Source organism: Mus musculus, chromosome 3, assembly GCF_000001635.26.
Source record: "Mus musculus strain C57BL/6J chromosome 3, GRCm38.p6 C57BL/6J".
NCBI lineage: Eukaryota > Metazoa > Chordata > Mammalia > Rodentia > Muridae > Mus > Mus musculus.
Window position 1 is genome coordinate 89,375,896 of NC_000069.6, and position 24,663 is coordinate 89,400,558.

Genomic DNA, 24,663 nt, shown 5'->3' on the forward strand with positions numbered 1-24,663 from the left:
TGACAAAGACTCAGAAATAGAGAATGTGGCTTCTAAAGAGGAAGATGATTTAGGATTCCTTTAATATAACATTTGCAATTAAAAAGAGGGCTTAATTACTTTATTTATTGAGGCAGGGTTTTACTATATAGCCTCTGGCTGGCCCAACATAGTTATATATACCAGGATGGCCTTGAATTCATAGAGATCTGCCTGCTTTTGGCTCCCTATTCTTTTTGTTTTGTTTTGTTTGTTTTTTGAGACAGGGTTTCTCTGTATAGCCCTGGCTGTCCTGGAACTCACTCTGTAGACCAGGCTGGCCTCGAACTCAGAAATCCTTCTGCCTCTGCCTCCCAAGTGCTGGGATTAAAGGTGTGTGCCACCACCGCACAGCCTCCCTATTCATACTATGTGGTCCATGCTGGCCTTGAACTTGTAACCCTTCTACCTCAGTCTCCATAGAATGAAAGTTATGATGTGCTACCATGCTTGGCTCTAAAAAAAGGAAGCCTGATGATAAAGAATTGGCTTCACATACAAGGTACACGGCACCAACAGGTGTTTCTGCATCCCAGTACATTTAGGAGATGGAAAAGAGCATTGAAGTCTATGAATGCAGTGTAGTAGCAGAGTGCTTGTGAGAGCACAAGCTCAACCTCCAGCCCTGGACTAAGGTACCAGAGGAAGAGCTGGGCCAGGCAATGGTGCATGAGGTAGCCAGAGGGGCTGCTCTGAGACTGAAGAGTGGAGACCCTTCTAAACAGACTGCAGACTGCTCCAGCCTCAATTTCTCTAGGGAGTAGGAGGCAAGGACACCTGCTGAGACCCGAGAGGTGTCTGGGAGTGACATAGTTTTCAGAGTGGGTGGTAGAGAATGAAATGTCTGCTGTGAGGAAGAGTGCAAAGAAACTGGCCCTGGGAGGCTGAGGGACTTCCAGGTAGAGTTAAGGGGCAGGTGATAGTGAAGCCTTTGTTCTTAGTCAGAGGAGGTTTTTTTTTTTTTTTTTGCCTTTGGTGACAGGGCCTCAATATTGTAGGCCAGGTTGGTTTGAAATGTATAGTGACTGTCCTCTCTCAGCTTTTGGAAGGCTGATCCCATTGTTTTCCTCTTGTAAATATGGTAGCCACGAGTTTGAGAGTTGAAGTCTTTTTCTGGGTCGGTAGGAGAGAAGAACGGATGAGTAATTTCGGGAACAGAGACAATCGCCTTTGAGCAGTCGGGGCAATTTGCTGATACCCTGGCTGGGTTGGAGAGAGGTATTCCAGTTGCCAGGTCCTCAGAGCACTAGGTGGTAGTGCACGCCTTTAATCCCAGCACTTGGGAGGCAGAGGCAGGCGGATCTGTGAGTTTGAGACCAGTCTGGTCTACAGGGACAGGGCTACACAGAGAAACCCCGTCTCAACAAAACAGAGACAGAGTTATAAAAACAAAGAAGAGAGGAAAGGAAGAACTGGGATGGATGCCAGAAGGGCGGCAGTTAGGGCCCGAGCTGGGACGGTGGCAGAGGTTACCCACCAGTGACTTTGAGTTTACTGGTCCTTCCTCTCCTCCCAGGAACCAGGACAGAAAGCAGTGACTTCAGAGGAAGCGTCCACAGCATCTCCCAGAAGCTCATCTGGCTTTGTGGGCCTCCCCTTTCTCCCAGAACCCCAGGCACCACTTCGGAAATCCCTGTCCCCAAACAAGACCCCTCCCCAGCCTCAGACCCTCCCGACCCCTCCCACTGCCGCCCCCCTCCCCCAATAAAGGAACCAAAAGTGGACACAAATATGAATCTTAAATTATTATTATTTCTTCCTGTCACTTACACCCGAGGCAGGGGCAGGGGTAGATGAAGGGAATGGGGGAGGGGAATGCGTTCCCCCACTAAGGCACTGAGTGGGGAAGCCACAAGGAGAGAGAGTGGAGGCCACTGTCTCCACTCTCTGGGACTAAGCCCCAGGTTTCTCCAGCCCTGGGCTCCCCTATCACCTGAAATGCTAAGATGAGGCCCAGGGTACCTGACCTCCCTCCTAATATATTACATCATCACTTTTTAAATAGATACAGGGACTGGTCCCGCCACCCCTCCCTGTGTGGCCCTTCCCCACTGTTGGGGGTACCTGGGCAGCTGTGCAAATGGGCATGGAGGTGCATGGGGAGAGGAGAGCACCGGGCCCCTGAACCTGCCCCTTTCCAGGAGGGGGAAGGGCCACTAGGCCAAAGGGGTAAATAGTGCAAGGCAGAGCCCAGGCCGCAATGGGGGTCCAGCACCCAGCGAGGAAGGGGTGGGGTGAAGACTCTTCCCCACCCCAGGAAAACTGATAGTTAAAAATGTGAAATTGGATTTCAACAAGACCATCAGAAGAGGCTATGTACAGAACGGGGGTGGACTCAGTCCTAAGAGTGCCAGGCAAGGTCTGAGGAAAGGTTCCCTTACCTCTGGGTCTGCTCCGCAGCTCACTTTTCCCAGGGGCAAGTGAGTTGCCTTGCCTAGCCACCATGTTGGCAAGGGGGCACCCGTTCACAGGCCTAGATGGCTGGGTGTGACCCTAGCTCATGAAAAGTGGTCGCTGGGGGGTGGGGTTGGGGGGTAGCGCTCGCCCTTACAGGGCATGGCCACCAGATGGCGCTAGCTTGTCCGCTCCCTACAAGGCTACCTCAACCCCTCACCCCATCCCACACCCAGCGCCCGCCAGCCCGGGGGCGGCGTGAGTCAGGGGCAGCAAGCAGCAGAGGCGGCTCCCGCTTGCACCTGGGCGGGGAGGTAGGGAGGAGAAGAGGGTAAGACGCCCGGCCCGCCCTGCCCTCTGGCCCCAGGGAGGGAGCGCCAGGAACAAGACATTCCCTGCCCCGGGACGCGGGAGGGAAGAGGTGGAGAGCTCCCTTAGCTGGGCGGAGACCTTCTGCTACCCCCAGGGGCGGGCGAGCCAATCAGGCCACCCTGCCCTCCTCTTCTCCAGGACCCCATGACTCAGCGTTGGAACTGGGTGGAGGGGGACTGGGATGGCTCCGTCCTTACAGGCCCAGTCCCCACCGCCGCCACCCCAGTCTTTCAAGCCTCTACCTTGTTTCCCCCCTCTTACCCTTCCTTTGCCACCCCCCTTTGCATAATTTACGGCCAGGAAAAAGGAACAGAAACCAGGAAGGAGGGGTCTCGGAAGGGAGGGGCAGTCCACCCCTTCACAGCCAAAACCCAGGGGGCATGGGAGTAGAGCAAGGATTTGGTCCTAAGCCCCAGCCTCCTAGAAACCCGCATAGCCGAAGTGGGACCCCACAAATCAGAGATAGATTATTGCTTCAATTCCCCAGTAGTGGCTGGGGACAGGGACCCACCTTTATTGTGTGTGTATATATATGTGTGTGTGTGCAGAGAGTGTGTGTAACACACACACGCGCGTGCACACACACACACATATATATATACACACACAGACAGACAAACAGACATATATTTCATGTTTAACTCCTTGGGTGATCACCCCAATCTAGAGAGCTTGTGCCCCAAAACCTCAGCTTGTAATTGGAATGAAGGCTCTGGGGGGAAGAGGCGTTCGATTCTGATACCAACAAGGTTCAGCACCCCCGACCCCGATACCACTTGTTTTATGTGCTCCCCGTTGCTTGGCGTGGTGTCCCAGGCTGTTCCAGCCTGCCCATTCATCCCTCTTTTAAGAGGACTCCATGGCACCTTCGGCCTGTGGTGTGGTGGGTGTCCCTTCCTCTTCCTCCTCCTCAGGGGGCCCTTGTGTAGTGACTGGGGGTCCCGTGGTGGCCGACTGCTCCCAGAATCGAGCCAGAGAGAGGTGGAAGGTGTCCAGGTGGCCATTGGAAAGGTCGAGGCCAGCAGGGGATGAGGTGGTGGTCGAGGGCGGTGGGTAGTGAGGGGCTGCCACGTCATCCTTGCGGCGCCTTCGGGTGCGCACCTCCAGGCAGTTCTGACCCTTGAGATGGCGCTGCAGGTGGTCCTCCTTGGCGAAGGCCTTGTGGCACAGGTGGCACTCATAGGGCCGGTCCCCGGTGTGCAGGTGCATGTGGTTCTTGAGGTCGTAGCTATGCAGGAAGCGGGCTGGGCAGTGGGGGCACGAGTAGGGGCGTTCTCCTGTGTGCTTCCGCATGTGGATCTTCAGCTTGTCATTCCTAGTACGAGCAGGGGAAAGGGCAGACACTCAGGATTCAGGATAGGATCCCCAGGGCATTTTAGCCACGCCCCCGGGCCTTGACCCACCCTTGTTCCTCACTGCGGTTTCCCCATTGCTGCCCCAGGAGACCCTTTTTGATTAGCCCTTAGCTCAATGGGCCCTGGCACTATGAGCTCCTCTGCTTCCAGTTCAATCTTCTTGGGAACTAGCCCACTCCCGAGCATGCCCTTGTTTGCCTCTTTTGGCCTCCCACCTCATTCTAGGAACCCACCAGAGAGCTGGCCCCCACACCAATCATTGTACAGCCACCCTCAGCCCATTCTGGGCTGTCCCCACCTGGTGCTCACCTGGTGAAGCGGACGCCGCAGACCTCACAGGCAAAGGGCTTCTCACCAGTGTGGGTCCTCATGTGCCGAGGCAGTTTGCCTGCCCCGTGGATTATCTTGTGACAGACTGGGCACTCTTGGGGCATCTGTGAACGGCGTTTACGCACCAGCTTGTCTTGGCCATCCAGGCCTGGTGTCAGGGCGTCCTGGTGCAGCGAACTTAGGTAAGCCATCAGGTCGGGGTCGATGGGATCTTCATCTGAGCCCAGCTCCTCTGGTGATAGCGAGGGCTCATTACTCTGGGCTAGCCCGTAGCCTGGGGGGTATGCCATCTCCTCCTCTTCTTCCTCACCTTCAAAGACTTCATAGTTCAGGGGCCCCTCGGCAGGTGAGGCGGCACCTGTAGGAGGACTATAGCTATCTCCGAGCCCACTGCCCCCACTGTTACCCAATCTACCAACCATCTCTTCTTCTTCGTAGGTCAAGGGATGGGTGAGTACTGTGGGTGCCTCAGGGACCAGATGGTTTGCTCGGGCCCCTTTGGTTTGAAGAAAAGCTTTCCGGGGTTTGCGGCTGCGACGGGCAACAGGTCGAGGTGGCGGTGGCGGCGGCGGTAGGAGGGGCACCTGTGGAGGGCTGTCTTCACCGTTGGGCATTCCTGAGGTTGAGGCTGTGGTGGTGGCAGTGGCAAAAGCCTCCAGGTACTGTCGGGCTCGCTCACAGTCATCCTCATCGGGGCTGGGGGCTTCCAGCCCACTGCCTTGTAGAATCTCCATGCAAGCAGCGATGACACACGGGATTTCCAGTAGCCGAGCAGCTTGGAGTACAGCCGGCATATTGGCGCTGCTGGTGGTCAGTGTGGCTGTGTAAGCAAACTCGAGCAGGGCACCTAGGGCCTCTGGCCCTACAAAGTCCAGCTCACACACACCGGCCCCTGCTCCCCCAGAAGCCGTCCCACCACCCCCTGTTCCCATCACGGTTCCCCCTCCTCCCTCCGTAAAGAGCTTCTTGAAGTAGTGGCTACAGGCAGCCAGCACAGCCCTGTGGGTGCGGTACTCAAGACCCTGCGTCCTGATGGTGAGGTCGCACAGATGGCCCAGCTGGCGCTGCTCGTTCAGGCAGCTCAGGAGCTCGCTGCTGTGGTCTGGGAATGGGATTCCAATCAGGTCATCCTCGGGGCTCCCCATCTTCTCCTGCAGGGTCAAGTAGAGGGTGAGGTTAAGAGAGATGGCACTGACTGCTCTTCCAGAGGCCCTGAGTTCAATTCCCAGCAACCACATGGTGGCTCACAACCATCTGTAATGGGGTCTGGTGCCCTCTTCTGGTGTGTCTGACGAGACCAATGGTGATGTACTCATATATGTAAATTAAATAAATCTTTAAAAGAGCGCGAGTGCTTATTCTGGCCCATACCCTCCCAAACCACCTTTCATGTCATGCACAAGGGAACTGCGGTTCAGACAGACGAAGCAACTGGCTTTCCGGGTGCAGTGCCAAGTGAATAGGGTCACTCGGAGTCAGCAGATCCAGACCACCTTCCTGGTTCTCACATGGCTCTACCCTGCTTCTGCAGGCCCCCCCTTCCTGTGATCCTAGGCAGACTTGCATTTCATTGTTCCCATCCCCTGATCCCTTTAGAAGATGCTCTGGTCTGGGAGGCTAGGTACTGGAGTCCTGGTTTAGGCTTCAAGAAAAACTGACTAAAAGACCCGTGTTTGTCATCAGAAAAATGTGTAGTGGAGCCTCCCCATAGCTCTGGGAGAGGCCAGGCCTGGCTGGGTTCTGTCACAAGCATAGTACACCCAACAAACAAAAGAAGCCACCCTCTTCCCCCCATGCCCCTCCCCAAGCTACATTCCCCAGCCACCAAAAGTTCATCTTTCCTTCAAGATCCCCGCTCCCCACATCCTCCCTCCCGCATGGGCCAAGGAACAGCTACCCTATGCTGGGGTGTCACTGGGCAGGTACTTCCTGTACCCTCACAGATAAGCATCACTGTCAAAAAGCTAAGTCCCACCCCTCCTCTCCCCTCCCCACTTAAACTATTCTCTCCCTTCCTCCCTCCCTCCCCCCCTCTCTATCTCTCTCCCCTCTCATCCCAGGAGAGCATGCCTTTCCTCTCCAGAGGTCATTGGCCCACCTTCGTCATAGGGGGTAGGAAAGGATTGTGGAGTGGCCTAGTTGAATGACCTTGAACAAGTCATTATAGTGAGGGGGTAAAAGCAGTCAGGTACGGCCCAGTGCCTAACACACAGCAGGAGCTCAGTCCCTGGTGTGGCCTATACTTTCCTGTTACACAAGAAGGGGTTGGGAACACCAGGCATAGTGGTGCACGCCTTAAATCCCAGCACTTGGGAGGCAGAGGCAGGCGGGTCTCTACAAGTACAAGGTCAGTCTGGTCTACATAGTTAAGTTCCAGCACAGCCAGGGCTATGTCAGGAGACCCTGTCTCAAACAAACAAAAACCAGAAACAACCAACAAACTAACCAACCAATCAAAAACCCAAACAGAAAACACAACACAAAAACCAACCCGGGGCTGGGAAGCACAGCTACAACGGCTCGCTCGGCAGGCAGGTCAGTCCTGATACTTTGTTAGTCTAGAGCTACTAGAGACTGCAACAGCTCTGGGCTCTGGAGTCAGCCAGGCCTGAGTTTGAATTCTTAGCTCTGTGATCTTAAGCAAGTGATTTTTATCTCGGAGCCTCTTTCCTCATCTGCAATACTGGATAATTCCAGCTGACCCCAGGGGTTGTGGCGAGGGGTAAATCAGGCCAGGTGTGGCAAAATGCCTAACACACACAGTAGGGGCTCAGTCAGTAGTCTGGCCTCAGGACAGATTCCAGCGCACACATGGCCTCGGCTGAGAAAAAAAAAGACCAGGAGACAGCCCTGCCTCTTCCGTCCCTGAATGTACCCTGAGGGAGCCAGGTTACTAGGGAGCTACTTGACCTTGGACAAGTCACTTCCTTTCAGAGGCCTATTCCTCCTGGACTGTAATGTGAAAGGCTAGTCCAGACAATCCTTCCGTCAGTTTGGTTGATCAACCCTGGCCACCTATGGGAAAGAGTTTTGGGGGGGCGGGGGTGTAAGTCAGGGGCTACTTATTTCCTCTTTAGGATACAACACTGCCACGGTTGCCTGCCTGCTGGCCACCTTCACTCCAAAGCCAGAGCGCTTACATGAGAGCCCTGAGTGAATGGTATCCACTTGTCTGGAAGCTACACCTGGGCAGCCTTAGGTATCTCACCTGTTCCCACTCTAAGTTCCCAAACCACTTCCCACCCTTGGGGACCAAGCAGTCTGGGAGTCCTCTCCACTCCCAGTACTTTACTATGATAAAAGAGGCTAATGGCCCCAGGACTTAAGAACAAATAAAAATCAGGTGGGCAGCAGTGGGCACCCTCCAGGGTCCAAGTGCATGTTCCTCTTAAGGGGCACAAGTGGGGCACTCCTTGCTACCCATTGGCTGGGAGCTGGGTACCCGGAGGCACGTGGCTCACCCTATCCTTCACCCTCCTTCCCTACCTACTCCACCCATTCCCGTTGGTAAACCTGCCTCCTTTCTCCCACCCCAGGGCTGATCTCTGTGGCAACTTGGTATGGCAGGTGTACTGTACCGATTGGCTGATCTTGCTGTCAGGTCACAGGCTCAGAGTAGTTCACCACCAACTCACATAGGGCTTGGGCAAGGGTGGGTGTTTTAACTCCTTAGGCTCAAATCCAATACCTATGGCCACAATGTATCGAGGAAGGACTAGATAGGCAGATGGCATACAGGGCAGGAGAGGCTGTTCTGGGAAATCCCCTAGCCCTGGCACCCATACCAACTGAGGTGCCACCTGGAACTATGCTACTGCCAACCAGGCCAAGGGGGCACTCCTAGCCCTATCATATGGGAGGAGTTGGTGGTGTGGAGGCCTCCCCTTCTTTCTTCCAGGGTGGGGCACTGGTGCCAGTATGCCCACCCCACCTTGGGCACCCTTCCCACATCTATATCCCAGAGGGCCCAGTCCCCTGACGCCCCATGTAGGCTGCCCATCCCCACCCAGCCTGGCATGCCCCCTCTTGCTAAGACCTTGTGGGCATGGGTGTGTGTGGTGGTTGGGGGGGCAGCTATGCCAGGGAACCAGGCAAGGTCTGTTTGGTCTGTTTGCCTGGTAGGGGAAAGAACTGGGGGCCACGCCCCATCACTCCCCTCTTTCTCGACACCACCCCCCCAGGCTCCCCTCATTGTCAGGCCTGCTAGACCGGCCAAGCCAGTGGGCAGCTTTCTTGAAACCGGGCCCTGTGTCAAGCCTGCACCATCTTTGGTGGGGGAAAACTCAGTGACAACGGTGAGAGTTCTGATCACCTACCATCAGTACCTAAAGCACCTGCCAGCGTGTGTCCACCATCAAACCACCGAAAGGGGGAGGTACCAGCTGACTTAGACAAAGGCAACTAGAATCTTCCAGGTGCTGACCTTAGGCAGCTTCCACACTAGGGTTGAGGGGCTCTGAGAGCTGAGAGCCAACCTGCTGGCCTGAGCCAGCTGAAGGGCAGGCCTAGGAGGCCCTGAATGGGGCAGCTGAGTAAAGCTGGCCCCCCTTCTCCCCACCTTGGGGATTAGGGACTGAGGCTTAGTGTGGGGGGCAGCCGGCAGAAGCAGGATTAGTGGCGTAAAAAATAGATGTGGGCGCACAGAGCACCCCCCCCCCCCCATTCCAAGGCCCCTTCTCCCAGCTCCGCCAGGGAGCCAGAGAGGTGCCTGGTCCTGTTTTTTCTGGAGCAGCAGCTTGGAGGGTGAGAGGGTGAGGGCCAGGCTGAAACACCTTCCTGCTAGGGATGACTGAGACCCAAGGCACTGCCCAGTGCTCCTGGTGCCTGGGCTGGTCACCCCTCCCCCTTCTTTCTCCTTTCTGCCCCCACCCCGGCTCCAGCCTCAGGTTCTCTTCCTGTTTTTTTGGAACCCAGTTTGCACGAAGCTAGCTAGGGCTTTGGCCTGTGGCTGGACCAGAGGGGCAGGGAAACTGGACAGCCAATCCAAAGTCCTCAGGGACCCAGGAATCCTTAGTCCATGGTTCCTTCCGTCCTTTCTCAAGATTCTCAAGACTTACGGGGTCAAAGAAGCACAGATATCTGAATTACTCAGTTTCAGGCAGGTGAGGTTCTGAGCCACATGTCACTAGAGGATTAGAAGAGCCTCCACAGAGGGGGTCAAAAGACAGGTCCTGGGCCCAGGGATGCCCAAGACACTTACGGAGCCCTCCCCTCCAGGTCCTCTAAACTTCTACGAGCCTTCCCCATCCCCCATGTGGCGCTTCCCCCCTCCTAACCTCACCACCCCCAGCACTCACACTTCCTGGGGGCCGAGGCGGGGAAGAGAGACCGCAAGCCACGAAGGGGGAAGGAGGCGAGGGGAGCTGGTTGCTTCCCGGTGCCGTGGGGGTTAAGCTCCCACCAAGTCCCCCGATCCTGGTGCAGGGGCTCCAGACTGAGGGACACCACAGCTGGCCCCTTGTAGTTTCCTTCTGTAACATCAGGTCTAGCACACAGCTCTTTAGCCCATCAAGGAGAATGGAACAAGATAAAGATGGCGGAGAAAGGAGCGGGGGGCACCTCTTTTCCAGTCTTCCCTCGCCCCCTCTGGGGGCTCATCAGCTGCCCTTTACTTCTGCCCTTTACTTCTGGGCTTTCGTTTGGACTTTTCTTCTTCTTTCTACCCTTTCCTACCTTCTGTGGGCCTTGTCTTCCCAGCAGGAGATTGAACCTTGGTTCCCTTCCTTAGCCCTTATGGGTGTCCCACCATATGACCTCTCCACCGTGCCTGTCCCTGGGACTTCTGCTAGGAAGCGCTGCCACACAGGGTTTCTCTCCTTCTTCCTATTACTTCTCTCACTGAAGCATCTCCTGAGCCCAACATTTACCACGCTCTGAACATCCCTCCATGCCTGAGTGGAATAGAGAGGCCAGAGGAGCTGAGTCAGGACCAGGGTTTGTTCTGCAAGGCCTGGTCTTATGAAGAGATGGCTGAGTTTTGGGTACCCATACTTGCCTTCTGGAGGAAGCAGAGGACCAAAACTTGGGAGCCACTTGGAGAAAAGAGGTGGCAGAGGTGGGGTGCGCAGAGAGAGCGGATGTGGGGTAAGGGGGACAGTGAGTGCCTCTGCCCGTCAAAGTTTCCAGCCCTAAAGCTAGTGGACTTTCCCGAGTGCCCACCCCAGCCAGGTAACTGACTATCTGCTTGGACAGACCCTAGTCATCAGGGCTCCCAGCACAGTCTGACTGGGCAAAGCCAGCTCTCCTTAGGGGTAAGGAGCCTGCACAATGTGCCAGGGTCTACCTTGTATCCCCCTCCCCCCAGCCATGTCTTTGGCTAGGTAACCAAGCTGGCTGGTAACCCCACACCCGCTTAGCCGCAGGCAGAAACCTGAGCCCCCCCCAAGCCCCAGAAGACACCCCAGCCGGGTCCCCGGAGCCCAGCTCCCTGCCAGCCTGTCCAACCTCCTGGCCTGGCCCAGCAAGCACAGCTTCCGTAGGACCCTTCTTCTGCCTTTCTTGGTCCTCTTGGATCCCTTAGACTCTGAAGCCTTCCCCTCACTCCAATACCTCAGCTCCTCTGTTCCCTAAAGCCTCCAATGAAATCTGGGCACCCTCTTCCTAGCCTGTTTTCAGTCCTCCTCTAACCCCTGGCCAATTCTAGGCCTCCGAGCCTCCCCTGGGGCCTGACCTCCTGAGCCAGAGCTGGGCCTACTCACCTGAACGCTGAGGGGCCTTGCCGGCAACTCCTCCTGGCCCCTGGGGGCAGCACGTTGGGAGGGGTGGAGGAGGGATAACTTGGGGGGGTAGGGTGACTGTTCCCCACTCCAGCTCCCTCCTTCAAAGGGGCCGCCTACGACCTGGCCCAGCCCCTCCCCCTACAGCCTTAACCCTCTGGGTGCTGTCCCCCTCCCCCCAGCTTGGAGGGAGGGGTTACAGAAGGACTGGCAGCGTGGGAGAAGGCCCAGAGTCTCTGCCTGCAGTGCCCAGAGCCCCAGCTGTCCCCACCCCCGCTTGTCCTTACTCAGTCCTAAAAGGGGAAAAAGGTGAGGGGTAGGAAAGGTAGGAGCCGGCCCAGTCCAGGAGGACAGAGGTGAGGAGCAATGGGAGAGGCTGTTGGAGGTGGGACCAGGAGAAGGAAGGGAGGGGAGGGGACAGAAGACAGCCTTGGCCAAATCGGGAGGAGGGGAACTCTGAACATTCAGTGCCAGGGGTGACAGGTGCCTAGGTCCCAGCCCCTCAGGGTATGTGGAACTAGGGGAACATAAAGAGACCCTCCAGACCCTAGTAAGCTCTTGCCCGTTCTGGGAGCTGTCCGGATTCTCTTCACCTTGTACCAGGCTGGGGCCCTCAGGGGCTGGGCAAGGCGGCACCCGCCCTCCTCATAGCCTCACCCCAAACCCACTCACATACCACAGTTCCTCGCCAGGGCGCCAGCCCTGCCAACCAGGCCAGGGGGCAGCACTCATGCCAGACCCCAGTGACCAGGGGGACAAGAGCTGGCTGAGGAGGGGTAGACATTACTGGGGGAGTTGTAGGCACCGAAAGAGGAAGGAGGCAGGAGGGGGCATATGCTGGGAAGCTCCTCGCCCCACCCCTTGCGCAAGCTACGCTACCCTGGCTGGTTGGGTGGGACCCGCCTGGGCCTCAGGGGGCAACTCAGGAAAGTTCTGAGATGAACTGGGTGGGTCACAAAATGTCATGTAACTCCTGGGATTTCTAATTCTTGGAGTGGAAGGTACCCCAATATCCTCCAAACAGTAGGCCATCCTGCTAGGCGCAGAGAGAATCACAGAAATGTCCCTGAAGATACCCCCTCCCTGCTACCCCCAACAGCTGCTGGCTCAGTGCCGCTGGCCTGCTGCTCCTCACCGGCTCCCGGCCTGGCTGGCAGCTACCCACCAGGATGCTGGCAGTCCTGCCCGCCTCTCCCTCCTACCCCCTGCTCGCAGTGCCCTATGCCAACTGTGGGCCTGGGGTGGGGGAGGGTCATTTCTGTGCCTTGGTGCCAGGCAGGCGAGCCCGTGCCCCTGAGGTCCTATAGATAAGCCCCAAGACCCTGTCCTTAAGCCACCTCCTTAAGAGGAAGCATATTGCTTAGGGCTGATACAGAGAATGGATAGGCCTATGAGCAGTTACCGAAGGATCCACGCCCCAAGGTGGGGACCAGTGTCTCTCCTGTCACCAGGCGCCAATCTCCCAGCATTCCCCTTACAAATGCTTGGGCACCAAAGTCCCTGCAATTCCTCAGAGCCCCAGTCTAATGCCTGTAGCCTGTGAGGGAGTAGGGTGGGGCTGCTCCCTGCCCTTTGATCCCCATAAAGGGAGGGAACTAGCCTGGAGGGCAGGGGGCAGGGAAGGAGTTCATGGGGCCCCTTATTTCCCCTGCCAGGGGCATCAGGACAGGGTGTGGGCATCTCTTGGGTGGGGCTCCTCCTAAGGTGAGGATGGGCAGTCTCAGCAATGGAAGATGGATGTCAATACGCAGTGTCATATGGGAATGAAGTGGCAAGAACAAAGTAAAGAGAATACAGAGGGTCTCTGTTGCAACCCACTCCAGTGCTGACTTTTACCCTTACCCAGAAACACTCTTAGACTTGGCCAAACTGAGAGCTCAAGGACTACAACTCCCAGTGTGCATCACAGCTGCTTTGCATGTACACTGGGAGTTGTAGTTCCCTTAAGAAGCCCTGGGTTCTTCTCTTCCCAAGAGCTTAGCTGGTAGGTTAGAGAAAGAATGGTCACAGATCTCTCTAAGTGGAACACGATTTAAGAAGTGTAAGACAGGTTAGTAAGTCCATGGTGGGTAAAGAAGACCCCCTTACTCCAGGCAAAGGGGAAAGAAAGGAGGAAGGAAGGAGGAGAGGATGTCTGTTGAAAGGGGTATATGGTTGGGGAGGAGCTGGGGGGCGGGGGGGGGGGGAGTGGAAACAGGAAGGAAACTGAAGCCAGAGACATGAAGTCGAAAGCAAGGTCTTGGGGGAGCCCCACTCTGAGGCGTGGCAGAGACTGGGAAGGCATTTCTCCTGCCATTCTGGTGACCTGCAAAGGTACAGGAGGAAATGGTGATGTTAAGTGATATCCAATTAATGTATGTGTGTGGGTAGGTGACTGGCTCCATTTGTTTGCCACCAACCCCCTTTTGCCATAGGTACCTTCAACGTCTGGATGTGGTATGGGTATTTGCAGGTTAGGGACCTCTGAAGGTGCTAAGAAAGCTAAAAGGCAGAGGAAGAGTCTGGGGCAAGGAAGGACTTAGGCTGATGGTGAACACAGCGCAGGGAGCCATGTGTGGGGTTAGGTCTAGGTGTGAAGTCAAGGTAAGGGCAGGGCAGAGACCTTAGGAGGTAGGAAGCCTCAGGGAAGAGATAGCTAAAGGGTCCCCATGTCACCTGCTTCCTACCCATCCCAGGCTGTGGGCCACAAAGAGGGAATCCTCTTTGGCCCCACTGAGACATTTGCTAAAGGTACTTGGACTAGCGCGGCCTTTGAACATAAAAAGATATGGCATCTCAGGAAGCCAGATGGCATCTGGGTGTCTTTCCCTAGTGGAGGTGGAGGTCAGAGATGGATAACAGATCTACTTTGAGGACACTTTTTCTGGGGTCCCTGAAGTTCTGTGACAAACGCTGACAGGTCTCAGGGTTATTGCTAAGGCCTTAGCTTGGCTAGGTGGTGGTGGTAATGGGGTCTCTCACCCTCCAGTTCTTGATCAGTCATTCTATGCTTTCTTCTCAGCCCCCCAGGCCTGCATTGGCACCTGGCCGCTGTGGCATTGGCAGGACTGGAGGGGGGGGGCAGCAAGGCAACTTCAAACTGTCCGGGCAAAACGTCAAGTTTACTCACGGGTTTACTCAGCAGAAGGAGGGGGGAGAGGACAGAGCAGGCACACCCCATGCCAGGGTCCCATCCATCTGCCTGTCTCCACCTTCCTCCCCCACCCTCCTTTTTAGCCCTGGGCCAAAACAGGCACAAGCCCCAAGGCCTGGTGGCAGGGCTGTCTTAACTCTCAGGAAGGTCACAGAGCCAAGCAGGCTGGAGGCAGGAAGCCCTGAAGCAGGCCCAGAGGCGTCTATCAGAGGGCAGTGCCCTGTTTGGAGCCCATCTACTCCCCGGCTTAGGTCTTTGGCCTTGGGCCAAAAGAACTGGGTCTCTCTCTCTCTCAGCTATCAAAAGGAGAGCCTTGCCTCCTCCACCTGAGCAGTCTGCTGGCCCAGTAAGTTCTGACCCCCAAATGGCCACTCTTGGGCTGGGCCTCAGGTACCAACACCAATGCCATTCAGGATCTCATTCATCTTAGCCTTGGCTGGGAATGGGGGGCCAGCACTCTATCTGACCTACTTCCCTTTCCTCCCCACCTGTTTTCACTCTCAGCTTCTCTCCCCAAGCCTTCACTGTCCCCACCCCAGAGGTGCTCCACCCCCCCCCCCATGCCTGCTGGGTCCCCTCCCCCACTCTTCCCCAGGGTGCCAAGTGCAAGCACACAAAGGGCCCGATGGTGCATTGTTAGCCCAGCCCCCGCTGCCCGCCGCGCCCTCCTGGGGCAGGCACTAGGCCAAGGAGGAGCTGGGGGCGGTGGGTGCCAGGGGGCACCATGGGGAAGGGGGAAGAGGACAGCACCTGTCTCCCAGCCACCGGGGCTGTCGCACCTGGACTGAGTAGTAGAGAGAGGGCCCCATTAGAGCAGGCCTGTCTCCTTGACACCTGAGCCTAGTGGGCACTGCTTGCTTTCTTCCCAAGAGCCCCTTTCCGATGGTATTAACCCCTTCCTGACCCCAGGCTGGGGATGGTGGTACCCAAGGGAGGGGGGGACAGTGTCTGGGGGTGTCAGCAGGCAACAGCGTGCCTACAGCAACCATGTAACAGGCACGCTGGGGGAGCTGGGGTCCCGGGGGCCAGGGACAGGAGACACTGGCAGAGATTTCTCCTTGTTTCATCAGCTGCTCCGGGGGGAGCCCCCTGTCCTTGTTAACCACGAAGGAGGAACACTAGCTACCATCCAAACCAAGTCAGAAATATGCCCTTCTCCTGCCCAACACAATACTTCTTATGCCCAGTATCTCCTCCCAATCTAATGTCCACTCCATGCCAGCTCCATAAGCAGTGCCAGGAGGGTACAGGGGTGACCAAACCAGTTGGTGTGTGTGGGGTAGCAAAACGCAACCGAATAATCCTCCAGGCCTTAGCGCCCCCCCCCTCACCAAAACACACACTGCCTCGAGGGAACAGAGAGTTCCTATCTTGGTTTATTTAACTCCTCACTTCCCAATCTGACTCCCCCCAACCCTTGATAAACGGTCCCCTCCTCTGGGAATAAGTTGGGGGAAGGAGAAATAGCTGCGCTGACTCATTCCCGTTCTCAGCTGCAGCTAGGGGTCTCTAAGGCATTCGGGAGGGGGTCAATTCAAGAACGCCCTCCACCTGGCCCGGAAGCCAGGACAGCTTGCCGGTCTCCCCTTCTCCCCAGCACCCACTTCCGGTGTCCCAAACTAGGTCAGCAGTGCTCGTTTCCTGTGGGTCAGCTAGCACCGGCGCCTCTGCCCCTCCCCTGCTCCGGACCCAGGCTCCCCGCCTTACCCCCCGCCCCCCCAGGGCGCCCCGAGGTCTCACCACGTCTCAGCCGCCCTTTGATACATGGGGGTTGTGCGGGGCGGGGGGCAGGGGACCCGCCCTCTCTCCAAACACTAGCAGGGCCGGGGCGCCTGGGCAGGCACGTGTCCGGGCACAACCCGCTGCCCACGCTGCCCCCCCACTCCCGCCCCCCCCGCTCTGGCCAGGACACGTCGCTCTCTTACTTGGGTGGGGTGGGAGGAGGGGAGAGAAAGCTGGAAATGGAAAGCAGCGCCCCCCACCCCTCTGAATGGCCAACCTCGGCCAGCGGTGCGCACTAGGTTTCTACCACACAGCGACCCCCACTCTGCTCAGGGCAGGTGCGCCGGCGCCGGCGGCAAGACCGCTGGTAGGTCGAGTTCTTATCACCCACCCTCGCACTGGAGTTGTGAGAGCAAAAGCTGACTTTGAAAAGGTGGCGGTGGGCCTGAGGCTTGAGAGACCGGAATGTGATTGCGGAGCGGGAGGGGCAGAGGGGTCGTCCTGCTGAGCCGCACTACCGCTGGAGAGACGACGCGGCTCTGGAAGCGCAAGAAACCGAATAGTCCAGCCGGTAACTTTCCCCCAAGCCGCGGTTCCTCCCGCTGCCCCCCACCCCCCGTGCCACTGGCCTGGGTCCAGCCCACCGTGCCAGGGGGGCGCGGAGCTGGGTGGGTGGGTGGGGACACGCGTTGTCCTAGTTATAGTCCGTCAGGGTTTCCATTCCCTCCATTCGGTCGGGTCTGGGGTCTCCCCCTAAAGTCACAAAAGCGACTGGGGGTAGGGGTAAGTTCAGTGCAGCTCACCCCCTCTCCATCCCGTAGCTCACAGTCTGTATGATATTAGAAGTGCAAAGAAAGTTTCTGGAGACCCTCCGCTCAGAGTTGGGGGGAGGCCAATAGTCCATAGTTCTCTACCTTTCCTCCAAGTTAAAACCAATTCCAAAGACCCAGGAAAGCTACAGGGAATGCGACTGGTTGAAATCTGGTGTGTGTGTGTGTACGTGTGTGTACAGGGGTCTCACAGGACGCACGAAGGACACTGCAGTAGGCTCGAGTTTAGTGTATCCCGAGCCAAGGGACAAAAAGTGGGGTTCACTTACCTTTCAGCCGTTGGGTCCGTTCGCTGGAGCTGCAGAGGCACAGGGTGTAGGAAGAAGCGCGTCCCCCGCCAGGCTGGGGGGCTTGGGGCTCTGCTCCGGTCCTGGTCAGAAGGCCGCGGTCAGTGGCTCGCTGCTCGTTGCTGGGGGGCTCCTCCTCCGCCACCCTTTGCCTCCTCCTGTTGCCCGCCCCCCCCTTGGCCGCGGAGAGCCGTACATTCACCTGGCTTCCACTCGCCCCCCCCCCCAAGGCCCGCCTCACCTGTCCTGCTGTCTCACCTGTCCTCTCTCTTGCTTTCCCCCCATCCCTCCCCTCCCTCCCCCCGCCCCTGCCACCCCCAAACTCCCCCCCCACCCTTAGCAACACCCTCTGTCACTTCCTGGTTTTTCATCCGCCCCCCCCAGGCACCCCCTCCCTCCGCCCAATAAGGACATAAACTTCCACCTCTTCCAACAGCTAGTTCCAGCAGGGAGCATATGGGTCCCTCCCTCCTTTTCGTCCCTTTTCTCCGAGATTTTGCTTCGCTCCCTGAGCCTTTCCCACCCTTTTCCTTTCCCTTCTTTCCTTCAAACTCCCTTCACCTGCCGCGATCCCTCTCCCTCTCTGCTTTCTACCACTATCTCCTCCGGTCCACCTTAACTGGAGCTCCGCCTCCGACCCCCGTCCAGCCCTCTGCTGCTGCCCAGCTCCACCCCTTGCACGCCACCGCCCTGCCCATCCATTGGCCTGAACACCCGCCTATCCCATGTGGGACGCGCCTAGGGTTCATCCAGGGAGGGGGTGGAGCCTGGGCTGGCCAGAAACCAGAAGGGGAGGGAGGCCGAAGACAGTGTCCGCAGTGGCCAGGGAATGGAGCAGCCCCCTCAGGGACTTCCTCTCTTTCAAGAGGGGCTTCTGTAGGGTCACCACCTGGGGAGGGAATGGTATGAGAGGTTACGGATACGCTGCTGGGGATGAAGACCTAAAATTTAGAAAGAGTGGGGTCCTGCCGAGGGGCTTTAACCAGGTCAGAGCCCCAGGAAGAGAGAGAACCTCTAGACATTGAGCTTCAGCCTCTTGGCCCATCCCCCTCCGAGGGAGCGGGGGAGTCGAGTCTGTGGGCACTCTGTGTCCCTCCCCACGCGTGACGGCGCCCCGCGGGGAGGGAACAGTGCCCGGGGCAAGGAGCCTTTGCGCTCTAGCCAGTGCCCGTTGCTGCCTTGGCATTTTCAAAGGGGAGGGACTGAGTCTGGGAAGGGGAAGGGGGAGGTGCGCTCCCTCTGGGGCCCCGACGCTTTGCCTTCAACCAGCCGGTACTTTTAGTGGAGAAACTGAGACCCTACAGTGGAGGGATCTTGGCGCAGATTCACTCAGACCCCGAGGTGACGATAGAGACCTGGGTGGTTTAGGATGTTTGCTTAAGTGGGTTTGGGAAAAACCGGTATTCGTATTTAAGTGCCCGACCCAAAGAATGGTAGTCTCTGAGGGACGCTTACAACTGGGCTGGCGATGCTATAGACCCCAAAAGGGCCCCTCCTACTCGTTTCAAACGGAGTCAAATCCCGCTCTCTAGGACCAGGTTCGGCTTCGCAGCAGCAGGCCAGGCGGAACCGGGTCGGACTTGTTCTCTTTCCCAGCTCCCTCCGCAGGGGGCCTCCTTCCCTTTCCAGCAGGTGGCTCCGCAGGACACCAGCTCAACCTGTTGGACCACAATGGGCGGTGCCAGGGGGGCCCTGGCCCTCACCCGGGCTGACCCGGGATCCCCAAGCAGGGGGAGGGGTGGAGTCGGCCCTTCCCTCCCTCTTTCTCCCCCCCCCCCCCCCCCCATGACTCAGCCTCGAGGCCGCTGCTCTGCCCCTCAGCCAGGGGCGGAAAGTGTGAGGCGCCCCGGAGGGCTCAAGCCAAACTAAACAGCCCCTCACCCCAGACATTATCTCACTGGAGAATTAGGGGGGCAATAGGGACCAGTGGCTAGCATGAGGAACTCTGGCTCAAGCAATCCGTTCCGGGTTTTCCTATCTGTTTCTGTCCCGCTTTCCCCCGCCCCCAACACCAGCACGCCCTAGGTCAAGTCTGATCTTTGCTCCAGGTTTTCCTAGCGGCCCCGCAGGACTGTCGGAAGGATTCCGAGCAAGATGTGTCTGGACTAGGGTTTTTCCCTTCCTTCTACTGTCAGGGTCCTGCTGACCAGGGAGTAAGCCGTGCTAGGCAACAGTACTAGACACCTAAGTAAAGTGGAGGGAAAACTGCTTTCACGAGAAGGGTACAAGATCTAGGAAAAAGATTTGGGAGAGGGTAGGAAAGTGGCCCAGGGCTCCAGAAGAGTGAGGGTCTTGTCACTAGCTCTAAGGGACTTAGACGCGAACCGCTTTGTTGTTCCACCCCTGCCTCTGGAATTGCTTCTGGCTAGACACAACCCGGGTCTTTCTGCGGCTGGATTATCATTCTTTAGCAGTTCTGGAAATCTACTGTTAGTTCCTTAGTGGCTCTTTTCCATTTCATGTTTCCATGTTTGCTTTTCCTTGTGGTACAAATAGTTATTAGTTCCCTTTCATGTTGGGGGAACACGGACTTGAAATTTCTGTCTAAATCCCCTCCCCCGCTTTGGGTCGTAACTGCCAAACCAGAGACCGAGGCCAAGAAGCGCTGGTGGAACCCCGCCCCCTTATTGGGAATCTGGCGTCTCCCCTGACCCCCATATCAATCCCATATACACCTGAGCTGCTATAGAACTGGAAGGCAAGTGTGGGGTGTGCAGGGGCTTCCTGGTGAGCGTCCCCCATCCTCACATTCAGACTTACATCTTCAGGCAACTTTCTAGATTCTAGACTTTAATGCACGAGAGAAGTAGGTGAGTAAATACCCCGAGAATGAGATGTTTGCCCTGAGAAGGATAAAAGCCGCAGCAAGAAGGACTTTATAACTAAGGCTGGGAATAGTGACTCTGGGTGGCGGCCTGGTTTCGAGACTGGCTGGTCCAAGTACACAGAAGAGTTGAGCAGCTACAAGTTTGCAGAGTCCCGGAGGAAGTGTGCGGCTGGAGGCGAGGCTTTCCATGTCAGGGTCCTAAAGTGAGTCTGGGGGCTTGTTTCTGGTGGGGGCACTGAGCTGAAAGCAGCTCCTCGGTCTGCTCCAGGCGCCCACCTAATCGCTGCTCCCCCGCCCCTTTCCCGCGGCTGCCTCCGCTTCCCTCGAAAAACCCGCCGCCCAGGAAACCGCTGGGGGCGCTCAGACCGCAGCCCCCTCCCTCCCGCCGCCCCCCAGAACCCCTACCGCGACCGCCCAACCCACCTGAAGAGGCGGTGGCTGCCAAGGGTACCCCCTCCCGCCGACTACCCCCCACACCTGCGGGTAGCACTATTTATAACTGCGCGCCTATTCTGGGCCTCTCGGCTGGAGCCCGCTGCAGCGCAGTGCTAATCGCCGCTGGGATCTCTGCGCCCCCCAGGGCTGGGGGAGGTAAATTTAGCTTCAGGAAGCTCCGGGGAACATTTTCCAAAACTCCACGTCCCAGACAGGCAAAACAGAACCCCTCTGCGCGCAGCCTGCTTCCTACCTGCCACTAGGTGGCGAAAGGCTCCTAAACCCCTTCCAGTTATGGGTTAGGGTAGCGGTTCTTCAGACCAGGCCAGATAAGTAAGGAGCTGTGCGTAGCTAACTGATTGGAATGGATACTTTTTAGGAGGCTGGGGAAAGACGCTTAAGTCTGAGAAGCCAGAGGCTTCTTCGTAGGGATGGGGAAATAACTCCTATGTAAACGAAATGCAAATGAGAGCTTTGTTCCTTGTGCCTAGAGGTGTCTGTGCCCAGATGTGTGATTGCCAGCTTCTCCTCTCTGTCTGCTGTGAAAATGTGGGGCTGTCCCTCTTGGCCCTCAGATTCATCTTACTGTGATTTCTTTCTTACCTCTTTGTGCTCCACCCCCAACTCTGTCTCTCACATTGCACCCTTGGTTCTACCTGGAATGTAACCTACAGACATTTTGGATAGAAGGCTTTTCTCTTGCTGTGATACCTGAAGGTCACTTCTAGCTTGTTGGTCTAGTCTGCTCCTTTCAACCCCAAAGAGACCCCTATCTATTGTGCCTGCTAGAGGGCCTCAAGGAGCCCAGGGCAGGCAGTAACTCCCCTCTCTGTCTTGGTATCTTGCTTCTCTACCCACCCTGTCCTAGGCTCCTGAAGCCTAGAGTGTTCAAGGCCTGAGTAGCTCTTTTGGGGTGAGAGCATTGGGAAAAGTTGCCACATGTCTTTTTCTCTTCTAGGAAAATGGGAGGGCTGGTGAGATGGCTCAGTGGGTAAGAGCACCCGACTGCTCTTCCGAAGGTCCAGAGTTCAAATCCCAGCAACCACATGGTGGCTCACAAACCATCCGTAGCGAGATCTGACTCCCTCTTCTGGAGTGTCTGAAGACAGCTACAATGTACTTCCATATAATAAATAAATAAATCTTTAAAAAAAAAAAAAAGAAAAATGGGAAAGTTCTTGTTAAGGAAACCATTGTAGTCAAAAGGTATTTAGATGGGACCTTAAGTTGGTCCGAGGAGTAAAGGACACAGTGATCTTGGAGCTTTGATGGGAATCAGCTTCTGCTTAGGAGGGATGCCTCTGCCTCCTGGGCCACTAAACTCTCTCTCTCTCCCTTCCCTCCTTTCTTCCTTCCTTTCTTTCTTTCTTTCTTTCTTTCTTTCTTTCTTTCTTTCTTTCTTTCTTTCTTTCTTTCTTTCTTTCTTTTTCTGTTTGTCAAGACAGGGTTTCCCTGTGTAACCCTAGTTGTCCTGGAACTCACTTTGTAGAGTAGGTTTGTAGATCAGCCAGCCTCTCTGCCTCCTGAGTGCTGAGTGCCACTACTGCCTGGCTCAATTAAACCAATCAGATGAGGAAGGAAGGTTAACGAGGAATCCTGATTTTGATTCTCTCTCTCTCTCTTTTTTTCTTCTTTTCTGGATAGGAGTCTTACTATATCGCTCCTGCTGTTCTCCACCTCCGGGGATCAAACTGCCCACGTCAGCTTCCGGAATCGAAGGGAAGATAGATGTGTGTGTGCTACCCACCTGGCAAGCCCTAAAGTTGAGATGTGGAAACGTGGGTGCACTGAATGTCTGTTCTACTAAAGAGTGTTGTTCTTCTGACCTTGGGATGAATCGCTTCCCTTCTTGGGCCTGTTTATTCAAGTTAATGTGAAATAATCCCCTTTAACATTAGTTATCTTTCCTACTTTTGTTGTAGGGTTGTTTGTTGCTTGGTTCTGAGATAGGTTTCACCACCACACTCCAGCCTGCCTACTTTTGAAGTTTACTTTTCCTCCTGAGCACACAGACACTCACTCAGGTGTGGAGGTCAGAGGACAGCTTGCACGAGTTGGTTCTCTCTTCCCATCATGTGTGTCCTGTCCTGGGGATTGGAATGAGGAGGCTTGACAGCAAGTGCCTTCATCTACTGAGCCATCTTGCCAACCCTAAAGTATACTTTAAAAAATATACTCAGGAGGCAGAGACAGGCAACTCTTTGAGTTTGAGGCCAGCCTCATTTACACAGTGAGTGGGACAGAGCTACAGCTTGAGACTTTTATTTATTTATTTATTTAAAATGATTTTCGGGCTGGAGAGATGGCTTACCAGTTAAGAGCACTGGCTGCTCTTCCAGAGGTCCTGAGTTCAAATCCCAGCAATCACATGATGGCTCACAACCATCTGTAATGGGGTCTGATGCCTTCCTCTGCTGTGTCTGAAGAAAGCATACTCGCATACATAAATAAAATTATGTATATATATATATATATATATTTTTTTTTTTTTTTTTTTTTGGATATATGTTTGGTTTTTCGAGACAGGGTTTCCCTGTATAGCCCTGGCTGTCCTGGAACTCACTTTGTTTACCAGGCTGGCCTCAAACTCAGAAATCCGCCTGCCTCCGCCTTCCTAGTGCTGGGATTAAAGGCGTGCACCATCTCGCCCTGCTAAAATAAATATTTTGCTCTTTTGAAACTGGGCCACTCTTTAGCCCAGGCTGGTTTTGAACTTACTGTGCAGCCCTGGCTAGCCCCAAACTGGAAGTAATCCCCTTGCTGGATGACTGGATTATAAATGTGAGCAGCACACCCTGCTTGAAGTAGCCGGCTGTGAGAAGAGTCAAAGCATCATCCAGTCTAGAAAGTGGGAAAGCTTTCTCCAGCTGTGGCTTGCTTTGAGTCTCCATGAGTCTTCCTCTTTCTTTCCTCCCACCAGCCCCCCACTACCTGTCCCCACAGCATACAGCTCTGGACTCTGCTGCCTCCATCCGCCAGTTCCCTTTGCCAGACATCCTCTCCTCTAGCAAAAGCCTTTGTGCTCAGACCTCAGACTCTGGGACCCACTTCTACTGGCCAGCGTAGACTCTAAGGAAAAGAAGGCAGCAGCAAGCCTGGGCTCAATTAGGGAACAGTCAGAGCTGGCCAGGCAGAGGGCAGGCTCTAGAGAAAGGAAAGCCCCAGGTTCAATGGGAAGGTAGGATCTCTGCCTGCACACCAGCTCTCCCTGCCTGGGCCAGACCTTTCTCAGTCCGGCAGTGTTCTGGGGCAGGAGACTCAGAAGAAACCAGGCAGTATTTCTGAGCTGCGTGTTGCAGGTGTTGAGAGGAGAACTGAGTAGATATGGTGGCTCACCCTTATAGTCCCAGGCCTGGGGAAGCTGAGGCAAGAGGACTGCCACAAATTCAAGGGCAGCTAGGATTCCTGATTCAGAAATCAAACCAATGAGCTGGGCATGGTGGCACACCTGTTTAATCCCAGCACTCAGGAGGTAGAGGCAGGTAGATCTCTGTGAGTTCTAGGACAGCCAGGGCTATACAGAGATACAGTATATGAAAACAACAAAACAAGCCGGGCGTGGTGGCACACGCCTTTAATCCCAGCACTTGGGAGGCAGAGACAGGCAGATTTCTGAGTTTGAGGCCAGCCTGGTCTACATGTATATGTTAAGTATACATGTCTGTATACGTAACTCTACAGTGTGACGGTGTTTCTTACCGACTGGAACGCAAGCTTCACAAGGACAGGACTCTGGCTCCTGCTTATCCAAAGCACCCAGACTGGTAGACAGTAGACATCTCTATTTGTTAGCAGTGAATATGCTGTCTTTGTGTACATCATCTCTTGGTTACCTCCAGGGACCAGAATTTTATTGTTGTTTTCTGTTTGTTTGTTGAGTCAGGGTTTCATTCTGGCCCAGGCTGACTAGAACTTGAGGCAATCTTCTTGTCATGGCCTTCCAAATGCTTGGGTCTTAGGCATGAGCCACTACCCTGAATTTTTAGAATTCTTTAGGTGTACATTGCCATGTGATCCTCCCAGTCACACACACACACACACACTCACTCACTCACTCACTTTCATTCACACAAACACACACAAACACATACACTCTCATTCACACACACACAACTCACACACATAAACACACACACACACACACACACACACACACACACACACACACCTACCTTGCTGGGGATCTCAGGGCCCTGCACAGCATCCCACTGCTGAACTATATCCCGACATTTTTGTTTTCTTTA

The 24,663-nt window shown here is 55.6% G+C and overlaps 2 protein-coding genes and 1 long non-coding RNA gene across 20 annotated transcripts in view; 2 read left to right on the forward strand and 1 right to left on the reverse strand.

The window, feature by feature from the left end:
- Dcst2 (DC-STAMP domain containing 2) overlaps positions 1-1,748 on the forward strand; it is a 27,227-nt gene extending 25,479 nt beyond the window's left edge. For all 9 annotated transcript variants that reach the window (XM_017319855.1, XM_017319854.2, XM_030252652.1 and 6 more), the window contains one exon: positions 1,535-1,748. In XM_017319855.1, the coding sequence (XP_017175344.1) occupies positions 1,535-1,556 (22 nt within the window). In that variant the 3' untranslated portion in view covers positions 1,557-1,748. The remainder of the gene's footprint in view (positions 1-1,534) is intronic.
- On the reverse strand, positions 1,749-17,778 carry Zbtb7b (zinc finger and BTB domain containing 7B). Of its 9 annotated transcripts, none has more exons than XM_030252554.1 (4): positions 17,719-17,778; positions 17,140-17,240; positions 4,449-5,620; positions 1,749-4,099 (listed from the first exon to the last, which is right to left on the reverse strand). In XM_030252554.1, exons 3-4 carry the CDS (start codon positions 5,612-5,614, stop codon positions 3,631-3,633), a joined length of 1,635 nt encoding a protein of 544 aa, XP_030108414.1. In that variant the 5' UTR covers positions 5,615-5,620; positions 17,140-17,240; positions 17,719-17,778; the 3' UTR covers positions 1,749-3,630. The 9 variants fall into 9 exon arrangements, with proteins under 9 accessions (XP_030108414.1, XP_006501377.1, XP_006501376.1 ...); XM_006501314.2 differs by having other exon boundaries at positions 17,582-17,735; XM_006501313.2 differs by lacking the exon at positions 17,719-17,778 and adding an exon at positions 17,416-17,483.
- Gm15417 (predicted gene 15417) lies at positions 15,969-22,884 on the forward strand. 2 transcript variants are annotated; one of them, NR_040403.1, is made up of 2 exons: positions 15,969-16,611; positions 22,064-22,884. It is a non-coding gene; the product is annotated as a predicted gene 15417 (long non-coding RNA). The 2 variants fall into 2 exon arrangements; NR_040404.1 differs by lacking the exon at positions 15,969-16,611 and adding an exon at positions 18,395-18,498.
- The last annotated feature ends 1,779 nt before the right edge of the window (positions 22,885-24,663 follow it).